Source organism: Neoarius graeffei, chromosome 7 (assembly GCF_027579695.1).
Source record: "Neoarius graeffei isolate fNeoGra1 chromosome 7, fNeoGra1.pri, whole genome shotgun sequence".
In the NCBI taxonomy this organism is placed as follows: domain Eukaryota; kingdom Metazoa; phylum Chordata; class Actinopteri; order Siluriformes; family Ariidae; genus Neoarius; species Neoarius graeffei.
Window position 1 is genome coordinate 20,198,885 of NC_083575.1, and position 21,730 is coordinate 20,220,614.

Sequence of the window (21,730 nt, forward strand, 5' to 3'; positions counted from 1 at the left end):
ATTCAGCTGCATCGTGCAATCAAAATAACAGTGAATACTGGGTGTATTATTATTGTCTTACTTAGTGTGCACTCGGAGAGAGGGAGGGGCCGGTAAAGTTTGGTAGGGCTAGGACCATCGGTGGCAGAGTTATGAATTTTTAAATTTGCGCCTGCGGGAAGCTCCGTTTCAGACTGTATTACGATATAATGTATTCACCCAGTGTAGCATCTCATCTCATTATCTCTAGCCACTTTATCCTGTCCTACAGGGTCGCAGGCAAGCTGGAGCCTATCCCAGCTGACTACGGGCGAAAGGCGGGGTACACCCTGGACAAGTCGCCAGGTCATCACAGGGCTGACACATAGACACAGACAACCATTCACACTCACACCTACGGTCAATTTAGAGTCACCAGTTAACCTAACCTGCATGTCTTTGGACTGGGGGGGAAACCGGAGCACCCGGAGGAAACCCACACGGACAACATGCAAACTCCGCACGGAAAGGCCCTCGCCAGCCACGGGGCTCGAACCCAGACCTTCTTGCTGTGAGGCGACAGCGCTAACCACTACACCACCGTGCCACCCCCAGTGTAGCATTTGGAAGAAATTTAGAAATAGATTAGACTCCGATCTTTGCAATTTTTCATCTGTCATCCTGTCCAATGCTTTTGAAATACAGACGGACAAGTGTGAAAATTACCGGTAAATGTCCGCCAGTCCGGTCTTATTTCCGACACTGGGAATAGAGAACTATGGTCATTGCGTCCAGGTTACAGCAGAACTTTATTTTTTTCGTAATGTGAGACTGTCGAATTTTATTGTTGTTGTGGAGAGGGCTCTAGTTAATCAGGCAAGAAGAGAGTGGAGCCACACAGTTTTTTGACCTCCCTCTCTCTCTCTCTCTCTCTCGGGGTATCTTTCTGTAGATTACATAATTTTGGAAATGAAGATTTGTTTTGTTTCGCCTTTTTTGAGTCAAAGTAAACTGGTTAACTTTTACGCATGGGCCTGTGGTGTTTAATTGGCCTTTGTTTTTGGATGTGGATGAAGATGCAGGGGGTTAGCAGAGCATCAAGCTCAGGCTCCATACAGTGGAAACCTACACATGCGGCTACAGGAAGAGATTCCACTCTACTTCCAAGGAGAGAAAATTCACCAAATGTGTCCCTATAATTTTGAAAAGGCTTAAAGTACATTTTATGAAGACACTTTGGATAGTGTTCCTAATCATGTTGGAACAGCACAGTGTAGAAAATCACGCAGATACAAGTCAAGAGCTACAGGTGAACTGAATGCTTACACTGAATATCAGATTTGGGGGAAAAACGTGATCTTGATTACTTTGACTGTGGCGTGATTGGGTTGTTGGTGCCATGCAGGCTGTTTTTGAGTTTCAGAATCTTGTTTTTCCACATTACTGTTTAATAGTACTTGAGACCGGTCTCAAGACTACTTTTTGAAGGTTTCAGCTTCAGACATGGAGGACTCGGGATTTTATTTCAAATCTGCAGCTGCAGGAATTTCACTAAATTGCCTGATTTATGTGTTATTACTGTGATTGGATGTAAAATTTTCTGCTTCAGTAAAATTTCCTGGTTTTGACTTGATCTCAACCCGTCAAAATCTTGGACTTGGTCTCGGTTTAGGTGGTCTTGACTACAACACTATTTCACGTGCATAAAACGTCAAGCAAGCAGCAGTTCTGCAGGCGGAAACACCTTGTTGATGAGCGAGGCCAAAGGGGAATGGTTCGAGCTGACGGGAAGGCTGCGTTTACTAACTAAAATAACCACTCTTTACATCCGTGCTGAGCAGAAATGCATCTCAGAATGCCCAAAGCAGATGGATCAAGATATTTCCTTCAGAAAGCGTTACGTTTTATACGCCCGCTCCAGCAGTTCTGTTAGTAACTAAAATGCTGTAAAGTAAAATGACCCGAGACGTTAACGTGACGACAAAGCAGCTTTTATATTACCGTGGACCGACTCGAGGCTGCTGTACTCGGTTGAGCAAACTGCTTGGTTTTGAAAGCAAACTACAGAATCCATGGACCAGATTCATCTGTCCACTCACACTGCTGTTTCTCTGAGTGTTCGTTACAAACTGACACGCAAAGACCTGCCGAGTGTGAGTTTACAGACAGAAGTGGCGTTTGCATTCTGTCCCTCATTACCAGCTGCACCAAACATTCACGTTCCTGTTTGAATTCACCCCCAGTCGAATGTTAATGAATCGAAGCGTTGGAAATCCCAGGAAGCAAGTCTCGAGGTCGTGTAGAGTGCGACACTCAGACTGGAGGTCTTTACAGTCAGAGCGAAGCATTTACACTTGCAATTTAGTGGAACGACAGGTGGCTATTTTTATTCAGCAAGTTTTTTAAAGCTAGAGAGATGGACAGAAATGGGAGCGAAGGAGCAACAGAGGTGAACTCCCCTTCCTCTGGGACCCTCTAGACTGGCACTAAAAGCCATTAATGCCGTTAAAAGGCGAGGTTTTAGCACCTCGTCAAGCTTACTTGCCAGGCGCCTCACGATCAGCTCACACACTGGCTTACACATGTGCGCAGCGATCCACATTCCACGTTTTGTCCTCTTAACTCCGAACACACTTTCTTTACAACCTCACATAACTCGCACCATCTTGTATTGTACTACAGCTTTGAGTGTTCGTTCTGTCTGTCTCGAACATGTGCTTAAATGGTGCAAAGATGTGTTAATGATTACATGGCTCAAGTGAGGTCCAACTTTTAATCAACACACTTGCGTCTTATCGTTGGATGTAATTTTATTAACGAGATGCTTGAATTCTGCAGCAGATAATTAAAGCCAGAGTGTTCGTTTTCCTGTTGAATATAGTAAAATGGTTACAAGGGTTAGTCAGTTTTTCTTAAAGCAAGAAAGACTTAGGAGCTATTGTCACGTCTTGGTTATAAATTGATTAGGTTAATGTCTCATTTCAACATGGCTCTGTGTATTTATGCGAGGCAACTGGAAGTTCATTCACTCCCATGGGAACCGCCAAGATCTCCAATGTGTTTGCTCCTTCTCTTTGTTTGTTTTGTTGTTTTTCTTGTTTGGTTTTTTTTGTTTTTTCGGTCCGGAATGTGCCTTGAGTACTTTAAAAATAAATAAATAGAAAAAACACTTGTGGTGGATTTTGGAGAGACCATATGCACTGCGTGCCAGTAAATTCGCGTTGGAAAAACAGATGAACTATAATGTGCTGTTTCCTTCAAGTCAGTTGCTTGACTGTATTGATAGTCGTGTGTGATTGTTTAAGTAAAAGGTAACTAATTTAGCTAGTTTAACACCTTGTGAATGAGTCATTTTGTTTTGCTTTATAGACTACACCACTAAGATCAAAGTTAAAAGTCCACGCTTTTCACTTATTTGCCATCATGCATTATTGGTCCTGTTTTTTTTTTTTTTTTTAAATCCATGCTCTTTTCCAAACAACTGACAAAATTAGCTTCTCGCCTATAGCTACTACATATGATGCTGAGGCATTTCAGTCCGTCCGTGACGAAACGCATTTCCTTGCATTGAACGCTAGAAGGCATATTGCGTATATTATACGGAATTACGGACACCAAACAGAACTGTTGAAAAGAGGCGTTACTTTCTATAGCATCACTATGGACGGAGATGAGAAATGAGCAACTGAAGTATGACATTCAGCATTGATAGGGCTTTTCCCAGAAAAAAAAATTATCAGAGCAGAGCTTCTGATGCGGAGCCCCAGACCCGAGTGTCAGCTGCTAGGGGGGGTCCAGGGGCATGCTACCCTGGAAAATTTTGAAATTACAGACTTCAAATGGGGGCGGCACGGTGGTGTAGTGGTTAGCGCTGTCGCCTCACAGCAAGAAGGTCCTGGGTTCGAGCCCCGGGGCCGGCGAGGGCCTTTCTGTGTGGAGTTTGCATGTTCTCCCCATGTCCGCGTGGGTTTCCTCCGGGTGCTCCGGTTTCCCCCACAGTCCAAAGACATGCAGGTTAGGTTAACTGGTGACTCTAAATTGACCGTAGGTGTGAATGTGAGTGTGAATGGTTGTGTGCGTCTATGTGTCAGCCCTGTGATGACCTGGCGACTTGTCCAGGGTGTACCCCGCCTTTCGCCCGTAGTCAGCTGGGATAGGCTCCAGCTTGCCTGCGACCCTGTAGAAGGATAAAGCGGCTAGAGATAATGAGATGAGATGAGACTTCAAATGGTGCTTTCTGGTAGCACCTAGGGCTGATTTAGACACAATTCAATATTTTTATAATTTTTTTTTTTAAAACCTTGTCAAATAGCTTAAAGTCTAAAGTCCTTCCCATGCAATATGGCGGCGCCAATCTCGGTTTCCGTAGCCCTCGGCCTCTCGCGTATTACATAGTATTATAGTTATAGTACTATGTAATAGGTTATAGTAGGGGGCGGGTCCTCTGGTAACCGCGAAAGTTTGACTCCCCACTCGCATCTGTATTGCAACATGCCTTGCCAGACGGCAGTAGGTACCATTTTTATGATGGTCTTTAGTATGACCCGACTTTGAGTAGAACTCGCGATCTCCCGATCGAGAGGCGGACACGCTAACCACTAGGCCAACTCGCGGTCTTGTCAAATATGTAAGAGGTAAAATTAGATTTGAAATGAAAACACTGGAAGCAGTCAATTCAGAGAAATATTTAATTTTATTGCACAACAAAAAATGCACAATATAGCAGCTGAAATTAGAATATTAGCAATGCGACTGTCAACTACAGACCTGCAACCCAGTAGGCGAAAGTTGCACACAAAAGCCTCAAGTCATCAACTCTTGACAAGAACAGGTTCAGAGGTGACCCAGACCCACCAACACTAATCACAGAACAGGAAGATGACTTATGACCACGTAAACAGAATTTGTTTACATGGTCATGGCTGTCCTCATGTTCTTCAGTTTGGCCCAGCTGCACTAAAGTCATAGTCATCCATGTTTCAGCTTCAAGATCGTCTACTGGCCAGCTGCTTCTCCTGGGACACAATTATTTCTTTGGCACATCAGAACCACACTCCACAGCAACGGTCACTGAGCACAGGGTCATTGTATGCTAATGCCGTAGACATAGTATGTGCAGTTTTATCGCCCACGTGCATCTGAACTGACGGCAGCAATAAACACGTGCCGTCTTGCCACCCAATCATGAATGGATCTAGCATGAAACGGGTCCCTACACATGTGACAACATCTTGGCTACTAAACACGGCCCTGATACTGAGTGTCTAGTGTACTTACTTGAAATGCTCCGTAATTTTGTGCAGCTTCATAGCACGCCTCTTCATTTTCCAGTTCCTGGATGCCAGGAACAGAATCGAGGTCAACCTGTGCAACAGCGCCATCTAGGGACCAGCGCCTAGAATGTGGTTTTCTGTATGGTTGTGAATGGCGGTCAGTGCACGCAGCGAAACCCTTTTTCACTTCTGGGTTGAGTACCAGGATCGTCTAGACCTAGATATTACAATATCTTCCTATTTCTATAGTTATTACTCATGTTCAGAGAGGAATAAGAGATATTTAGGTGCGGAAAGTACTCTGCGTTGTTCAATTTATGGTATGGTATTGATTTTTGGTGTGCAAGTGACAGCGTGGCACTGATGTCACACAGCACGATGGAGCGCCACGTACCCATGCTTTGGGGAAAGCCTTGCACTTTATTAGGAATGGCTGTAAACCTGCTCGTTTATGCAGTTGTCTAATCAGCCAGTCATGTGACAGCAGCACGATGCATAAAATCCCAGGGATCGAAACAGGAATTTGGGAGCACTGGTCCATTTGGACCAGTGCCTCTCAGAGGTACTGGTCCGAATGGAGTAGTACTAGTCCGTATTTATAATTACAAATTTCAAGCTGATTTTATATATTTATTCATATAATACAACCATATTATACATGAGTGATCAATTTCAACTGTCTATAAACTTCTTCCTCAGTCAAGATTATCATCACAATCTTCGAAACCCTCATCCAGATCATCATCATCTATGGGGTCATACACCACATCATGCTGCGCCTCCTCGTCATCTTCATCTTCCACCACCTCATTCTGTCTCTCCTGGGACTCTACGTGTCCTGCCACATACTCCCTCTCATCACCTGCAGGCTGCTCTGGCTCATCATACTTGTTGAGCGATATCTGTTTGTTTTGATAGCTGTCAGAAATGTCAAGCCAAGGACTTTTAAACTTCGTGGGGGTCTAATCTATCTGACCAATAGCGGTTCAAGTTACATTTGTCTTCACGGGCAGCAACGAAAATGAACGGGAAGAAACAAAACTTCGCGCAGCCATGCTGCATGTAGCGGTGTATACTGCGCACGTAAACAATATGGCGGCGCCCGCGTCTATGCCAACTTGACAAATGTCTCACAAAATCTATTGAAATTATCGTAAAAAACGGTAAAATAGACCAAGTTCTGCTTAAAATGGGCGAGAATCGTTGATAGAAACCATCGAGGCAGTGAGTAGTTTGATATATATAGTGTGGCGAGCCAGTCGCCCACTCGGTCGAGTACATGTTGTCACTAGTCGCCCGTACCCTTTCCAACTCGCATTGGCGAGTGGGTGACCGCCCGTTTCGATCCCTGAAATCCTACAGATACAAATCACTGTTCACATCAAACATCACAGTGGGGGGAGGGGGATGTGATCTCTGTGACTTGGTGGCATGATTTTGTGCCCAGTGGGATGGTTTGAGTATTTCAGGAACTGCTGATCTCCTGGGATTTTCCCACACGAGAATCTGTAGAGTTTATAAAGAACGGTGTGAAAAAACCATTCCGTGAGCATCAGCTTTGCAGGCAGAAACGCCTTGTTGTTGACAAGAGACGTCAGAGAGGAATGACCAGACTGGTTCGAGCTGCCAGGAGGGATACGCTGTAGTAACTCATAACCCCACTCTCTAACCGGGGTGAGGCGGATGGGCTCCATCTGGTTCCACTCCTGTAAGCTAAGAATGTCCGCTATAAAAGTCGGCATATTGTGCCATCTGAGATGCTTTTCTGTTTGTGACGGTTGTAAAGCGTGGTTATTTGAGTTAAGTTACCGTAGTCTTCCTGTAGCAGGTGTTCCTAATAAAATGGATGGCGAATGTATTAACGGACATATTTCTCCAATATGGACCTTGTTTTGTCCTAGACAATTATTAATCAGTGACAGTTATTAAAAGTTTGTACACCCAGACTCATTCAAAGGTTTTTCTGTACTTTGACTATTTTCTACCTTGTAGAACAGTACTGAAGACATCAAAGCTATGAAATAACATCTGGGACATATGTGGAATTATGCAGCTTAAAAAAAAAAAAAGTGTTAAAAACAAAATTTCATATTTTAGATTCTTCAAAGCATGACGCTTTGCATACTCTTGGCATTATCTTAACCAGCTTCAGGAGGTCATCACCTGGATTGCTTTTCAATTAAAAGCTGTGCCTCATCAAAAGTTAATTAGTGCAATTTCTTGCCTTTGTAATGCATCTGAGATCAAGTAGGTAAATGGTAAACGAGACGGTCGATGTCAGCGTAGCTCACTCCGGCCCCGTCTAGTCCAGGAGGAACAATCTAAAGTGGGCCACCTTGTGCAATAAACGTTGCAAGCTGTATACCCTATGTACAAGCTATATATAGAAATGATATACATACACCCTAGGAATACTGACCTATTTGCCAGAAATAATCCAAAATGGCGAGGAATTGACCGAGAAGAAGCAATTTTTGTTGAAATGCTCATTAAAGGAGAACTGAAGGCAAATTTTTTTTATCATCAAAATTCTATTTACCTCATTTTATTAAATATAGGAATGCATTTCTGATCGCTATTTTGTCACTGCTATCACAAGTTGAGTGTTTGAAATATGCTCTGTAATATATCAGTCCATATGGCAAAGCGATGGCCGTAAACGAGATGCATTGAGACCTGTGCGAGACATCATAGGATGGAAGTAAAACGTACAGCGGAAATCAAAGTGACCAACATCTGCCAACGTTGTCAAAAGACGCGCGCGCCCTCTTTCAAATGCTGACGTAATCAAGCCGGAAGTTTTGTTTGTTTTGATAGCAATCAGGAAAGTTTGAAAAAAGTAGGCAGTAATCGTCATTTAAACTCGTTTTTGTGCAATATTTCGTTTGGAAAACAGTTTTCAAAATGGCGGCACTGACACCTGGCTGACACTTCATGTTTCGAAGTCTCTCACAAGTCTCGTGAAGATCGCGCGGATAAGCGACACCTGCCGTGGACCAAACGAACTAAATTCAACACGGCTAAAAACCGAATAGGCCGATACATATATTTAATTGCAATTAGTTGCCAATACGAGTCACGATATAAGGTTACTAAAACCAAAAACGTAATTGAATAACGTATTAATTAAGAAATGAAGCAAGTTTAAAAATGACTTCAGTTCTCCTTTAAGGCTTAATTAGTCTGTAACTTTTATTAATAATTGTAATTAAGCAATTCTGAGTAGAAGTTATATGCACCCGAAGTACCCCTACTTTCATGCCAGAAAGAATCAAAATCGGTTAAGAATTGAGGGAGAAGAAGCGATTTGTGTGGAAACTGCTCATTCAGGCTTAGGCTACATCCACACGACAACGAGATGTTATTTAAAAATATATCGCGTCCAAATGGGCAACGATCAGTAAAATATCAGGTCCATATGGCAACGCAACGCTTGCTGAAAACGATGCAATACACATGCCACACCTCTAGGGGCGCTGTAAGACGGTCCCTTCGGAGACACCAGAACAATAGAAGAAGTAAGGACGCATGCGCATAAACTATTATGCGCGAGACTTCATATTAGCCACAAAGTCAGGAAAATCTGTTCGTAAAATTACATTATAATGACCAAATACAATGAAAAGTATTTTTCCAGTCTCACCTGTGAAAGGTAATCCCATGTGATCTCGTTTGGACGGCAAACCTGTTGGTACAGTTAAACGCAGCACATGAATCTTTATTCTCCGCTTTGACCTATCCAGTATGGCGGCGAGGATGACGTATGATTCTACGCGGAAGGCGGCGTCTTTAATGGTCCGGAATAAATTGAATGCTACACGTTGATGGATTAATTTGCTCTTCTACACCCTTTTTGAGGAATGTATTGTAGGACTTAAACCCACATCTGAAGAGGTGAGATCGCTCCTTTTTTTTCCCTATTTTTGCTGGCGGGATTGACTCTGCCCTAAGGGCAGAGTCTCTCTCTCTCTCACTTTGCACCATTACACAATAAATATTCACAGTGAAAATATTTTGTAAGCGCGTTTCATGAACCAAGTTATAGGATTTGTTGACAACCCGCATCGAGTTCGTTACACTTCTACCCGGCGTGAAGCACTCAGAGTCATGTGGTTGTGACGTCATCGTAAACAAATCCGTTCTACTCATCCAGACGACTTCACAACGGCAACGTTGCCAGATCTTTTCACTCTGGAACCCGTTCTCAAAAAGATTGCGTTTTGGGCACCCAAAACGCCGGTGCCGTGTGGACGCCAGGCCTAAACGATAAGCAATTGTATCGGAGTCACCTGAATCCGTTGCCGTGTGGACAGGGCCTTAATTACTCCATATCTTCATTATTAATTGCAATTATGCAAATTTGGTTGGAAGTTATGTGCCAGTTATGTAGGCAAACCTACCTTCCTGCCAAAAAGAATAAAAATTGATGAATTGAGAGAGAAGTGATTTTTGTGAAATGTGGACGATGTCGGATGGAGAACAGACGGACGACGGACAACATGATGGGATAAGCTCATCGCCTGTTGGCCGGATGAGCTAATAATAAAAATACAGTAAACAGCCCTGTTCCACAATTGTAGCAAGCCTTATTACATCAAGAACCGCTCCACTAAGTAAAGACAAACAACATCCATCATTACTTTAAGACATGAAGTGTCTTTTAATTACTAAAAATAGAAAAAGAAAAACCATTGAATTTTATAGGCGTGTCAACTTTTGGCGGATTTATTTTTGTGGCTACTGCCTCATCGAGGCGCAGTGAGGCTGTAGCCACGGTGTCATCGTGTTGTAAGAATGAGTGTAACAATCACACTGCGCATGCGCATACAGGTGTTCCTATTAAAATGGCCGGTGAGTGTGTACAATTCGGTTCACCGCTCGAAATAAATGGACGAGACTAAAGAAATCGCTTTCAGACATGTTTATGCTTATTACCGAGGGAAAGCGCGTTCCCATTTTAAAATATACTCCAGGTTGTCCCCATTTCCTCACCACCTTGAGCCAGTGGTCCCATGTGTGATGGAGATGTGACACACTTCTGAGTTGTTACAGGAGGTTATCGAAAAGAGTATTGAGACCACTGAGCTCTAGTGCCAGGCCTTTTCCTGGAAATAAGAGTTTCGGTCATGGCGACAGCAGGTTTCAGTTTCGAAAACTGTAAGAGTAGAATAATATAAATAATTTTTTTGCAGTCCGGTTTCCATCAAATCCTGTGCTCTGATTGGCTGGTGAGCGGGTCTGTGTCCTACTATACGGACCTCTGGCGACTCGCTCGTTCACAGCAACAAACATGGTAGTAATTTTTGTCAACATTTATTTTTGCGTTTCTCAGGAGAATGGCATTAATTTTACAGCACGGATAGCGATAATGACAGTGTTCACAGCAAAGGCGAGTTTTACTACCCTGAGGAAGAAGAAATAAAAGAAAACATTTCAGGAGAAAGCTAAAAACCTGCAACTGTTGCTAACGCCGAGCAAAAACATGGCTGAATCCTGAATGACTCCTATTTGTATAAATAGGGGACTACATAGGTGGCAAAATGTAGTTTTTTTTTTTTTTTTTTCCTGCCATGGAAGTGCACTTGTATACCGAGGAGGAAGCCATTTGCATTACAGCCGTGAATGAGGATTCAAAATGGCGGCTCGGCTCCGGTTTCCCTTTCAGGCGCTCTCGTTTTCTGTTAGAATTTGGTAAAGAAAAAAATAAATATATTATTTACCAGCTTAAGGTCGGTCCGTATGGTAAAATACCGTGACCTCAGCCTTGAATACTGACCTCGGCCCAGAGAGCCTCGCTCAGTAAATTCAAGACCTCGGTCACGGTATTTCACGATACTGGCCTCCCAGCTGGTAAATAACGTGTGTGTATAGGCATGCGTTATTTTACTTCTGGGTTTTTTTTTTGTTTGTTTTTTTAATTGCTCATTTTTGGATTCCGCTTCATTTTTGTGGCTACTGCCTCATAGAGTAAATATATATGCTATATTTATTGTTTGGACATGGGATCAGAAAGCAATTTTATTTATAAGCAGTAGCCACATGTACACAGGGCACATATATACACACAACCCCGATTCCAAAAAAAGTTGGGACAAAGTACAAATTGTAAATAAAAACGGAATGCAGTGATGTGGAAGTTTCAAAATTCCATATTTTATTCAGAATAGAACATAGATGACACATCAAATGTTTAAACTGAGAAAATGTATCATTTAAAGAGAAAAATTAGGTGCTTTTTTTTTTTTTTAATTTCCTGACAACACTACATCTCAAAGTTGGGACAAGGCCATGTTTACCACTGTGAGACATCCCCTTTTCCCTTTACAACAGTCTATAAACGTCTGGGGACTGAGGAGACAAGTTGCTCAAGTTTAGGGATAGGAATGTTAACCCATTCTTGTCTAATGTAGGATTCTAGTTGCTCAACTGTCTTAGGTCTTTTTTGTCGTATCTTCCATTTTATGATGCACCAAATGTTTTCTATGGGTGAAAGATCTGGACTGCAGGCTGGCCAGTTCAGTACCCGGACCCTTCTTCTACGCAGCCATGATGCTGTAATTGATGCAGTATGTGGTTTGGCATTGTCATGTTGGAAAATGCAAGGTCTTCCCTGAAAGAGACGTCGTCTGGATAGGAGCACATGTTGCTCTAGAACCTGGATATACCTTTCAGCATTGATGGTGTCTTTCCAGATGTGTAAGCTGCCCATGCCACATGCACTAATGCAACCCCATACCATCAGAGATGCAGGCTTCTGAACTGAGCGCTGATAACAACTTGGGTCGTCCTTCTCCTCTTTAGTCCGAATGACACGGCGTCCCTGATTTCCATAAAGAACTTCAAATTTTGATTCGTCTGACCACAGAACAGTTTTCCACTTTGCCACAGTCCATTTTAAATGAGCCTTGGCCCAGAGAAGACGTCTGCGCTTCTGGATCATGTTTAGATACGGCTTCTTCTTTGAACTATAGAGTTTTAGCTGGCAACGGCGGATGGCACGGTGAATTGTGTTCACAGATAATGTTCTCTGGAAATATTCCTGAGCCCATTTTGTGATTTCCAATACAGAAGCATGCCTGTATGTGATGCAGTGCCGTCTAAGGGCCCGAAGATCACGGGCACCCAGTATGGTTTTCCGGCCTTGACCCTTACGCACAGAGATTCTTCCAGATTCTCTGAATCTTTTGATGATATTATGCACTGTAGATGATGATATGTTCAAACTCTTTGCAATTTTACACTGTCGAACTCCTTTCTGATATTGCTCCACTATTTGTCGGCGCAGATTTAGGGGGATTGGTGATCCTCTTCCCATCTTTACTTCTGAGAGCCGCTGCCACTCCAAGATGCTCTTTTTATACCCAGTCATGTTAATGACCTATTGCCAATTGACCTAATGAGTTGCAATTTGGTCCTCCAGCTGTTCCTTTTTTGTACCTTTAACTTTTCCAGCCTCTTATTGCCCCTGTCCCAACTTTTTTGAGATGTGTTGCTGTCATGAAATTTCAAATGAGCCAATATTTGGCATGAAATTTCAAAATGTCTCACTTTCGACATTTGATATGTTGTCTATGTTCTATTGTGAATACAATATCCGTTTTTGAGATTTGTAAATTATTGCATTCCGTTTTTATTTACAATTTGTACTTTGTCCCAACTTTTTTGGAATCGGGGTTGTGTATATAAAAATTAGAATCCCACCATTCCCTCACTTCATTGTGTGTGTGTGTGTGTGTGTGTGTGTGTGTGTGTGGGGTGTTAAATGAATTTAAATCAGTCTTTCTGACTTATTTGCTTGTTCATTTCATTCAGCACATTCAAATGACTGTAATTCATCGTTATTTATAAGCGAAGCGACAAGGTAAGAAAGAACTACGTGTGCGCGCGCGCGCACATCCGCCTTTCAAAATGATTTGAACTCTGTTCAGAAGGTCAGGAGCAAACTAAAGTAATTTGACTCCGCCCACAGTGTCTGCGCTCCTCATTCACGTAGTAATATTTACCCAGGTGTGTTTGTGTGGTTCACATGACCTAACTCGTGTCACGCTTTTGAGCAGCATGGAAGTCACTCTGCAGCTCTGTGTGTGTTACTGCCACGCCCGTGCTCAGAGATGGGCCTGCATTGCATTTGGAAGCCTGTTTCTACTTGACTTTGCTAAATGCCTTTTTATTGGCGCATGATGTGTCTGTCCTTAGGGGAAATGCTTGTTAACAGTGCTGTTGTGTAATTAGTCGTCAGAATTTTATGGACATCGGGTACCACTTTTGCCCCATAAGCTCACTTTCTCTCTGTTTTAGACAACACACACACACGCATGTGCACGCTGATGTCACTGGCCCTTCTCAGCTGCTATGGTAAACACACACGCACTCCATCACACCCACCTGGAGCATATGAGTAGCATGACTCGTGCACCCGGGCACAATATGCACACAATCTGTTTGAAATTACTCTGAAACTACCAACTCTGAGCTGGAGTCTGATTCAAGCCCCAGCATATCGGGCCACGTCGTGAACCGCAGTCGTAATCAAACGCCATCATTTCCGTAAGGAAAAGTAAACGATCCATCATCGATTGCTCCACTGATCAGCTGGTTATGATGATGTCGTGCCGTCCGTGCTTGACGTCCCTCTTGATCGTTGGTTTTCTGTCTTCACTTTTCAAGAGGGAGCAAGTCTCTTTGATCACAAGAGCTAGATTTTCCAGTGCTTGGTTGCCGTTCTAATTGAACACATCTTTCTCGAACACTTTGCACTCGAGGATTGACTTCAGCTGATCAGGAGCGTTTGATTTACGATTGGAACTGGATGGTGGAAATGATTTCCTGTGGAATTGTAAAATGGGGATTTCTCACTGGTATAAAAGAAAAGGCCACAGAGTTTACATGTTCATTAGTGTTTAGCTAACGTTGGTCTTTGTTTTTGGATGCTAATTTGTGAGATATAAACCGAAGAACAGAAAATCTCCCTGAATGAGGCTTTTATGTTTTTTGGCAAAACTGGTTCCGTGTTGTCGCGGAGGAGTTGTTTGTATTATTATTATTATTAGTAATAACTTGTTCTAACTGGTTGATGGTTTCCCTGAAAGTCAGGAGAGAAAGCTCCATGAGTGCATGGAAAATGTGATTTACTCACGCTCTAAACGGATTTGCACGCAATGAAGATAAATTTGAGAATGCACCCATGTTTTTTTTTTTCCTTTTCAAGCCTTTCTATGAGAAATTCTATCACGATTTACACTACCGTTCAAAAGTTTGGGGTCACTTTGAAATGTCCTTATTTTTGAAAGAAAAGCACTGTTCTTTTCAATGAAGATCACTTTAAACTAATCAGAAATACACTCTATACATTCAGTGCATTTACATGCACATCCAAATCGAGCTACTGTCGGTAATCGAGCTAAGGGTCCCAGCAGGGGTGCCAGAGAAATCCAATCCTACATGCACACAAGGAAATCGAGCTATTGTGTGAGGTACATTGTGCACCCGAGCCACAGGTGGCGCTACACGCCCCATCGTGTTGGTACACTTCCGGTTGTCGTCATGAAGAAGAGCTATTCAAGAGTATAAACAAAGTTATCAGCAGTGTTGCCAGATACTGCTGACGTTTTCCAGCCCAAAACATGTTCAAATCCGCCAAAATGCACTTAAAACCGCCCAATCTGGCAACATTGGCAGTTCCGTGTTCACAAGTTCCGTGCTCAAGCTGTTAGGCTTGCTCTAGCAGACTGTATGGCTACAAACTGTCCTGTGCAGACCACTGTTTTGTAAGATGACTTATTTTGCACAATTGTAAATTTTTCTAAAGTCCATTTTTTTGCTCACAAAAAATATTTTTTTTTTGCTTACAATTTAACTTGTGTCTTTAATAAACTCACAAAAAGTTCAATTGTTTTGTTTTTATTGACATTCTTCAGATGTTGGACACACACACACACACACATATACACACACACACGCGCGCACAAATACAATGACTTGTTTATGTACACAATTCACAGCTATGCAACAGCTGTACAGATGTATTTGGTGATACAGTAAGTGAGCTAAATTTTAACAATGCAAACAATGCCACAAAAAGAAAAGATTCATGCTGTTGTCATGATTTCTTTGTCATGCCGACCGAGGCTGTTGTGTTTCCCGCTTGTGGTCTCGTCAGTTCCGGAAGGGGCAGTGCTGAAGTAAGTAGCTCGACTACGTAGCTCGATAGGGTTTACATGCACTAAGTAGCTCGGCTACAATCGCATAATCTAGGTCGTGTAGCTCGATTACGAGAAATCAAGTTCGGTTCGATTTCAGCCTAGCTAAGGTGTTTCCATGGCATTTAGAACTTCGATTTCAGTCGAGCAACGGCAGAAATTCGATTTTCTCTATGTGCATGTAAACGCACTGATTGCTAATGTGGTAAATGACTATTCTAGCTGCAAATGTCTGGTTTTTGGTGCAATATCTCCATAGGTGTATAGAGGCCCATTTCCAGCAACCATCACTCCAGTGTTCTAATGGTACAATGCGTTTGCTCATTGCCTCAGAAGGCTAATGGATGATTAGAAAACCCTTGTACAATCATGTTAGCACAGCTGAAAACAGTTGAGCTCTTTAGAGAAGCTATAAAACTGACCTTCCTTTGAGCAGATTGAGTTTCTGGAGCATCACCTTTGTGGGGTCGATTAAATGCTCAAAATGGCCAGAAAAATGTCTTGACTATATTTTCTATTCATTTTACAACTTATGGTGGTAAATAAAAGTGTGACTTGTCATGGAAAACACAAAATTGTCTGGGTGACCCCAAACTTTTGAACGGTAGTGTATATTTGTATCGGTGATTTTTTTTTTTTTTTAAACCCGCAAACCCCAGGATTTTCTTCATAGCCGACGGCTTGTGGAACTCGGCTGAGAGTATTGAGCAACCTTCTGATAGAAGGGACAGGGAACGTCTTTTCATTGCTGAGACATGAGTTAATATCGATAGACAGCATGCCAGGTCATGCCACGAACCGCAGCTGTAATCAAACAGGTTTTTTTTGTTTTGTTTTTTTCCTTCCCCCAAGCAAACTCAACGAACCATTGCTGATTGCTTTGGTGAGCAACTGGAGTGTATTTACGTGACCATGATATCCACCTTTATCTGTTTATGCTGTTTGACAGAGAAGACCCGTCTGATCATGAGAGCTGCTGTGTAGTTTGGTGTCTATCCGAATTGAAGGCGCCTTTTTTTAACCGCGTAGAGGAACCCGTTGCGTTGAATCAGGTGGTTTTGATTGCGACGGGCTCTCTGTATCTTCAGAAGCAGCGTTGCTGATACCTGCTGTATATTTACTGTTGAATAGTTAAATTGGGCCATTTGGTGGTATTGTTGTATAGCCAAGGGTTGAGGAATGTTAACTGCTTCAGCTTTCACTCAGTGCTTCTGTGTGTGAGTAACAAAGACCAACATCGAGAACCGAGGCGCCATATGCTAGTGATTTAGGCTCTGTTTAGTGCCCGCGTGTTTTCATTCCCTCCACCTTGCTTCTTTCTGGACGCTTTTCTGGCTGTCGCAGTGGCCAAAGTGCAGTCATTAGGCTGTCCAGCAAGGCAGTGCTCAGGTCACAGCGTTAAATTTTTTCCCTTCTTCCGAAGTAAACACAGACAGCTTCCAGAGAGACAGCGTTAGATTTGCTTCAGGGACAAAATACAAGCAGATGATGAAGATTTAAATCATTGCACATGCACAAACCGGGCAGAAATGACGGTAAACAGTTCTGCAAAAGTGAAAGCAAATGTTTCAATATTTGCCAAATGACATAAGCCCTGAAGACCATCCATGAGCCAAGTGTGATTTATTTTTTTTTTTTAAACTAATGGCTATTTTTGTCCGTGCTAATCTGGCAGTGACAAATAAAAGCTTACTCATCATTTCTTATTCGAAAAAAGTATCTACTGCATCTAAACCTCTATCCCGCTGATCAGTTTGAGGCAAAGCACTTCATCTCAAATGTCCTGTAACACGTGCTTGAGTTCGTACGGCCACTTCAATGTGGAGCTCGTTTGACAAGCAGACTGTATGAAAATAATTAGCAGACACATGTGGAACGCTGTTAAAAATAAGGGATCACGTTCTGTTTTTGTTTGTTGGGCTTTATATTTTGTAAGGTCCCCCCACTAAGAGTTTGGGTAGGAATACTCCAGTGCCAGCTTTCACGAGCTGGGTTGGGTCATGGCAATACCTGAGGTTTAAGTGTACTCGTCTGTGCGTTATGAGTGTGTTTAATTTGGCTGGCAGTGGCATGGCGAGCCTCTCGGGGTGCAGGATTTGCGTGATAACGAGTGCATTCCAACACGGCTAACTGGGCCCAGATGGATTGAAGTGGGGGGAGAGTGGACAAGATCCCGTTACCAGCGCTGGCTGAGCCTACGCCCTCCCACTGAGCCATTTGAAGTCACAAAGGTAACAACAAGAGCAACACATCCATCTCACTCCCTCGCCTTGATTGAAAAAGTAGGGATTTATGATCTCGAGTGGGTAACAGGGCCAGTGGAGTGGTAAGGAATTGAAAATACGCTGCGTTTGAGCGATTGAATACATAGCGCCAAAGAAAAAGCTGTTTGTCTTGTAGAGGCCGTGAAATAGTGTCATTTTTCTTAATACAAAGAAGGCTGAAAGTTGGCTCCCGTTTCCTCCTCTTCCTGTTGGTCTTTGGTTTGGATATTGATTTTGTTCCTGCTGGGTCTTTTTATTAAAATACCTCACCCCATGTTTGTGTGACTTGAAGAGAAGCCCAATAGCCATGCATATGCATATATATATATATATATATATATATATATATATATATATATATATATATATATATATATATATATATATACATACACACACACACACACAAGCGTTTGAGCTTGGCCAACATTTGGGAGCTATTAGTAAGCTACTGTATACCCTGTTGTGTACACCATGTTCCTGCTGTACATTTGCACTGTACACACCAAAGCTAACGGAACGCATTCTACTTTCCCAGCACACTCGAACGTGCACGCCAATGTTTTTTACATACTTTTAGTGGGAATCGCGTGTTCACTCAGTGAAACCTGTTGCACTTTTACCTGTTGCATGGATGACGTACTAAAAGTGCATAAGAATAAAACGGAGCCTTTTCTCCACTGGAAGGGGTGGAGCCACTAGATGCTGTTGCAGTTTAGACAGTATTTTGCTGACACGCTTCCTAAAAACACCACCACATCAAATATGTTAGTCAGGTAATTGAAACCAGGCGTTTTGGGTTTTGAGAATTGGCACGAGGTAAAAACGGGCAATTTCCAAAAGTTTTTCTTCTTCTGCTCTTTTTCCGATCTTTAACCATCCTGTGCCCAGTGTAGCCTCAGATCAATGTTCTTGGCTGATGGGAATGGAAAGCCATGAGGCCGATGAGCTGTTGCCATGGCCATCGTCGTGTATACAATTCAGTTAAATCATATCTCCTCCGTCAGTTCTTCACGGCTTTCCGTTCCGATTATTTTGTCTGAAAGATCTCGTCACTCTGTTTTGTTTTGTCAAATTTTTGCTAACGAGTGAGTAATTGGACCACGAATTTTCCAGGCCTCTCACTAGAATTGTATCTCCTCTCTGATTTCTCATCCGATTCCAATTGTGGTTGATGTTTTGGGTAGATCTTTCCATGAGAAACAAAACTTGGTCATGCGTTTTATTAATTTTCCTGTTGTTAACAGTTTGTTTATTTTCGGTTAAATCGTATCTCGTCCCTCAATTCTCGATGGATTTCAGTTCTGATTTGTTTTGTTTGAAAGAACTAGACCTTCTGCACAACACTTGGTGATTGCTTTAAATTTTTGCTAACGAATTTTGGAACTTCTCATTAGAATTGCATCTCCTCTCACAGTTCTCACCTGATTTCAGTTCTGATGGATGTTTTGGGTAGATCTTCCCTCAGGGAACAAAACTTGGTTGGTTGTTGGCTTGATTTTCTTCTTGTAAACAGTTTGTTTGCAACTTTGTTTACAATTTTGTTTATTTTCAGTTTAGCCGCGTCCCCTCCCTCAGTTCCGATTTGTTTTATTTGAAGGAACTAGACCTTCTGCTTGATCATTGTCTTGTCTTGTCAGTTTTTTTGCTAACAAATCATCTTCTGACTAGAATTGTATCTCTTCTCTCATTTATCATGCAAATTCATTTCTTATTGAGGTTTTAGATAGATCTTCCCTTAGGAGAACAAAATTTAGTCCTTTGTTGATTTTTCATGTTGTAAGCAATTTGTCGTTGAGGTTGGTCCTCTCTCACATGGTCACGTTTCAGTTCTGTTTTGTTCATCATGGTTGTTTTGATGGCAGGCCAGATGAGCTGCTACGTCCTTGACGTTCTGGTTTTCTTTTCTGCTCTTGCAGCCCATCCACCAAGATTCAACATGCTGTGCATTCTGTGACGCTTTTCACCTCACCACGGTTGTAAAGAGTGGTTAATTGAGTTACGGTACTCGAGCCATCCTGTCAACTAGAACTAGTCTGGCAATTCTCCACTGACCTCTTTCATCAACAAGGCCTTTCAACCTACTGGATGTTTTTTTTTGTTTTGTTTTTCCACACCCTTCTCTGTGAACTTTCTAGCCTGTTTCTGAAATGCTCAAAGCAGCCCATCTGGTACCAACAAGCATCCCACAATCAAATCGCATTATTTTTTTTTCCTCGTATTCTGATGGTTGATATGAAAATTAATTGACGCTCTTGATGTGTATCCTGCATGAAGGAGTAGTGTATTTATATGAGGGTACTTCAAAAAGTTCTCAGCCTCCCTCGCCCAGAAAGCATCACAGGAGAAAGCTTGCTCTTGCATTATTTTTCAACATCGTCTCCTTTAACGTCATTGCACTTGGTCCACTGATGTTCAAGCTTCGCTGTCCCTTTGTGGAAGAAAGTCGCATCTTGAGCCTCCAGATCGTCCTCAAGAGCATGGATGACTATCATTACTCTGAAATTGGTGATGCAAGTGGGATTTCAGTTTGGGAAACAGATGGAAGTCAGGCAGTGCCAGGTCAGGTGAGGCAGCAGTTCAAAGCCACATTTGGCTGCTTCTGCCCCTGCCACCTGTGCAGTGAGGACGGGCGCATTGTCCTGGAGCAACATCACGCCAGTTCAAAGCGTTCCTCTACTTTTTTCTTTGACTGATTCTTTCATTTGAGTTTTTGTGGAAAGTGATGGAAGGCTTTATACTATACAGTTATGCCCCAAAATAGGAGTTGCGCAAATTGTTTTTGGGTGAGGCCAAGAGCTTTTTGAAGTACCCTCACCCAGTGTATGAAGTGTATCGTATGTAATGCATAATACAGCATTTGAGACACAATCTGTTTATTTAAATGTACACCGTTTTGCGAAAATGGTTAATCCCAGCATGCAAACCAGTAAATCCAATCCAACGACTATGCTATGGGCACAGTGTTGATTATTGCGTCCCAAATAACGTGTGCTTGAACTGTTTTCCATCTTTCACCATTCAAATGCTGGACATTTTGAAAAGGGTGTGTTCAATTCTCACCGAACACCGACTTCTCACCTGTCGCACTCGCTGTACAATTATGACTGGATAAGCCATGTTTGGCATGTAGAACAGAAGCAGTTTTGCCAATGTCTGATGTATCTTGATTTGTATTCTCATCCGTCACGATTCCATTTTAGCCAACTTGCTCTTTTTAAATAAACAAACAGGCGGAGATGTCTCCTGATGGACCCGAGATGGGCTACGGCTCCTTCCACCAGCAGTACTGGCTCGACGGACTCATCGTAGCCGTGGGTGTGATCGACATCCTGCCCAACTGTGTCTCCTCAGTCTACCTCTACTACCATCCGGACTACTCCTTCCTCTCGCTGGGCTCCTACTCTGCTCTCAGGTGCTTCTCACACCTTCATGAACATCTCACGCTTCTTTTGAATTCCAAATGTATATGGACATGTATTTACATGTGTAAGTTAAAATGCATGTGTAATATGTTCTGTTAGTTTTACAAGGGTTTTGGTCTTTTGCGCACATTAATATTTGATGTTGCATAGCGAGAAGGCTGTGTCTCACGACTCAATACCTGAAAAATAGCTTTCTCACTTTCCTGAGTTACATTACTGTGGTAAGCAGCACATTTTTCAGCATTTATATTGTAGGGGAAAGTGGAAAAAGGAGGAGGCCTTTTAAAAGGGAAAAATGGAGAGTTTCTGCTGTGTCTAAAGCAGCTGCTGTGAGCGTTTGGGTCAGCTGCTGTGTGTGTGTGTGTGTGTGTGTGTGTGTGTGTGTGTGTGTGTGAGATTGATGTAGTGTGTCAGTGCTCCTGGGCTGTGGGTACGATGGTATTTAATAAAAGGTCAGCAGGCCAGGTATGTCATTATTTCAACATCTAAAACGTTGACACAGTTGTAAGTGCTAAATATTTTCAATTACACATTTTATTGAATATTCTCTCAATATTCATTTTTAAAAATGTGTGTAGATTTAAAAAAAAAAATTATCATCAATAGGCACA

At 42.4% G+C, this 21,730-nt stretch overlaps 1 protein-coding gene across 4 annotated transcripts in view; it reads left to right on the forward strand.

Moving 5' to 3' along the window:
- Window positions 1-21,730, forward strand: part of LOC132889158 (arginyl-tRNA--protein transferase 1) — a 220,363-nt gene that overhangs the window by 133,242 nt on the left and 65,391 nt on the right. For all 4 annotated transcript variants that reach the window (XM_060925390.1, XM_060925389.1, XM_060925388.1 and 1 more), the window contains exon 9: window positions 20,928-21,109. In XM_060925390.1, the coding sequence (XP_060781373.1) occupies window positions 20,928-21,109 (182 nt within the window). The remainder of the gene's footprint in view (window positions 1-20,927; window positions 21,110-21,730) is intronic.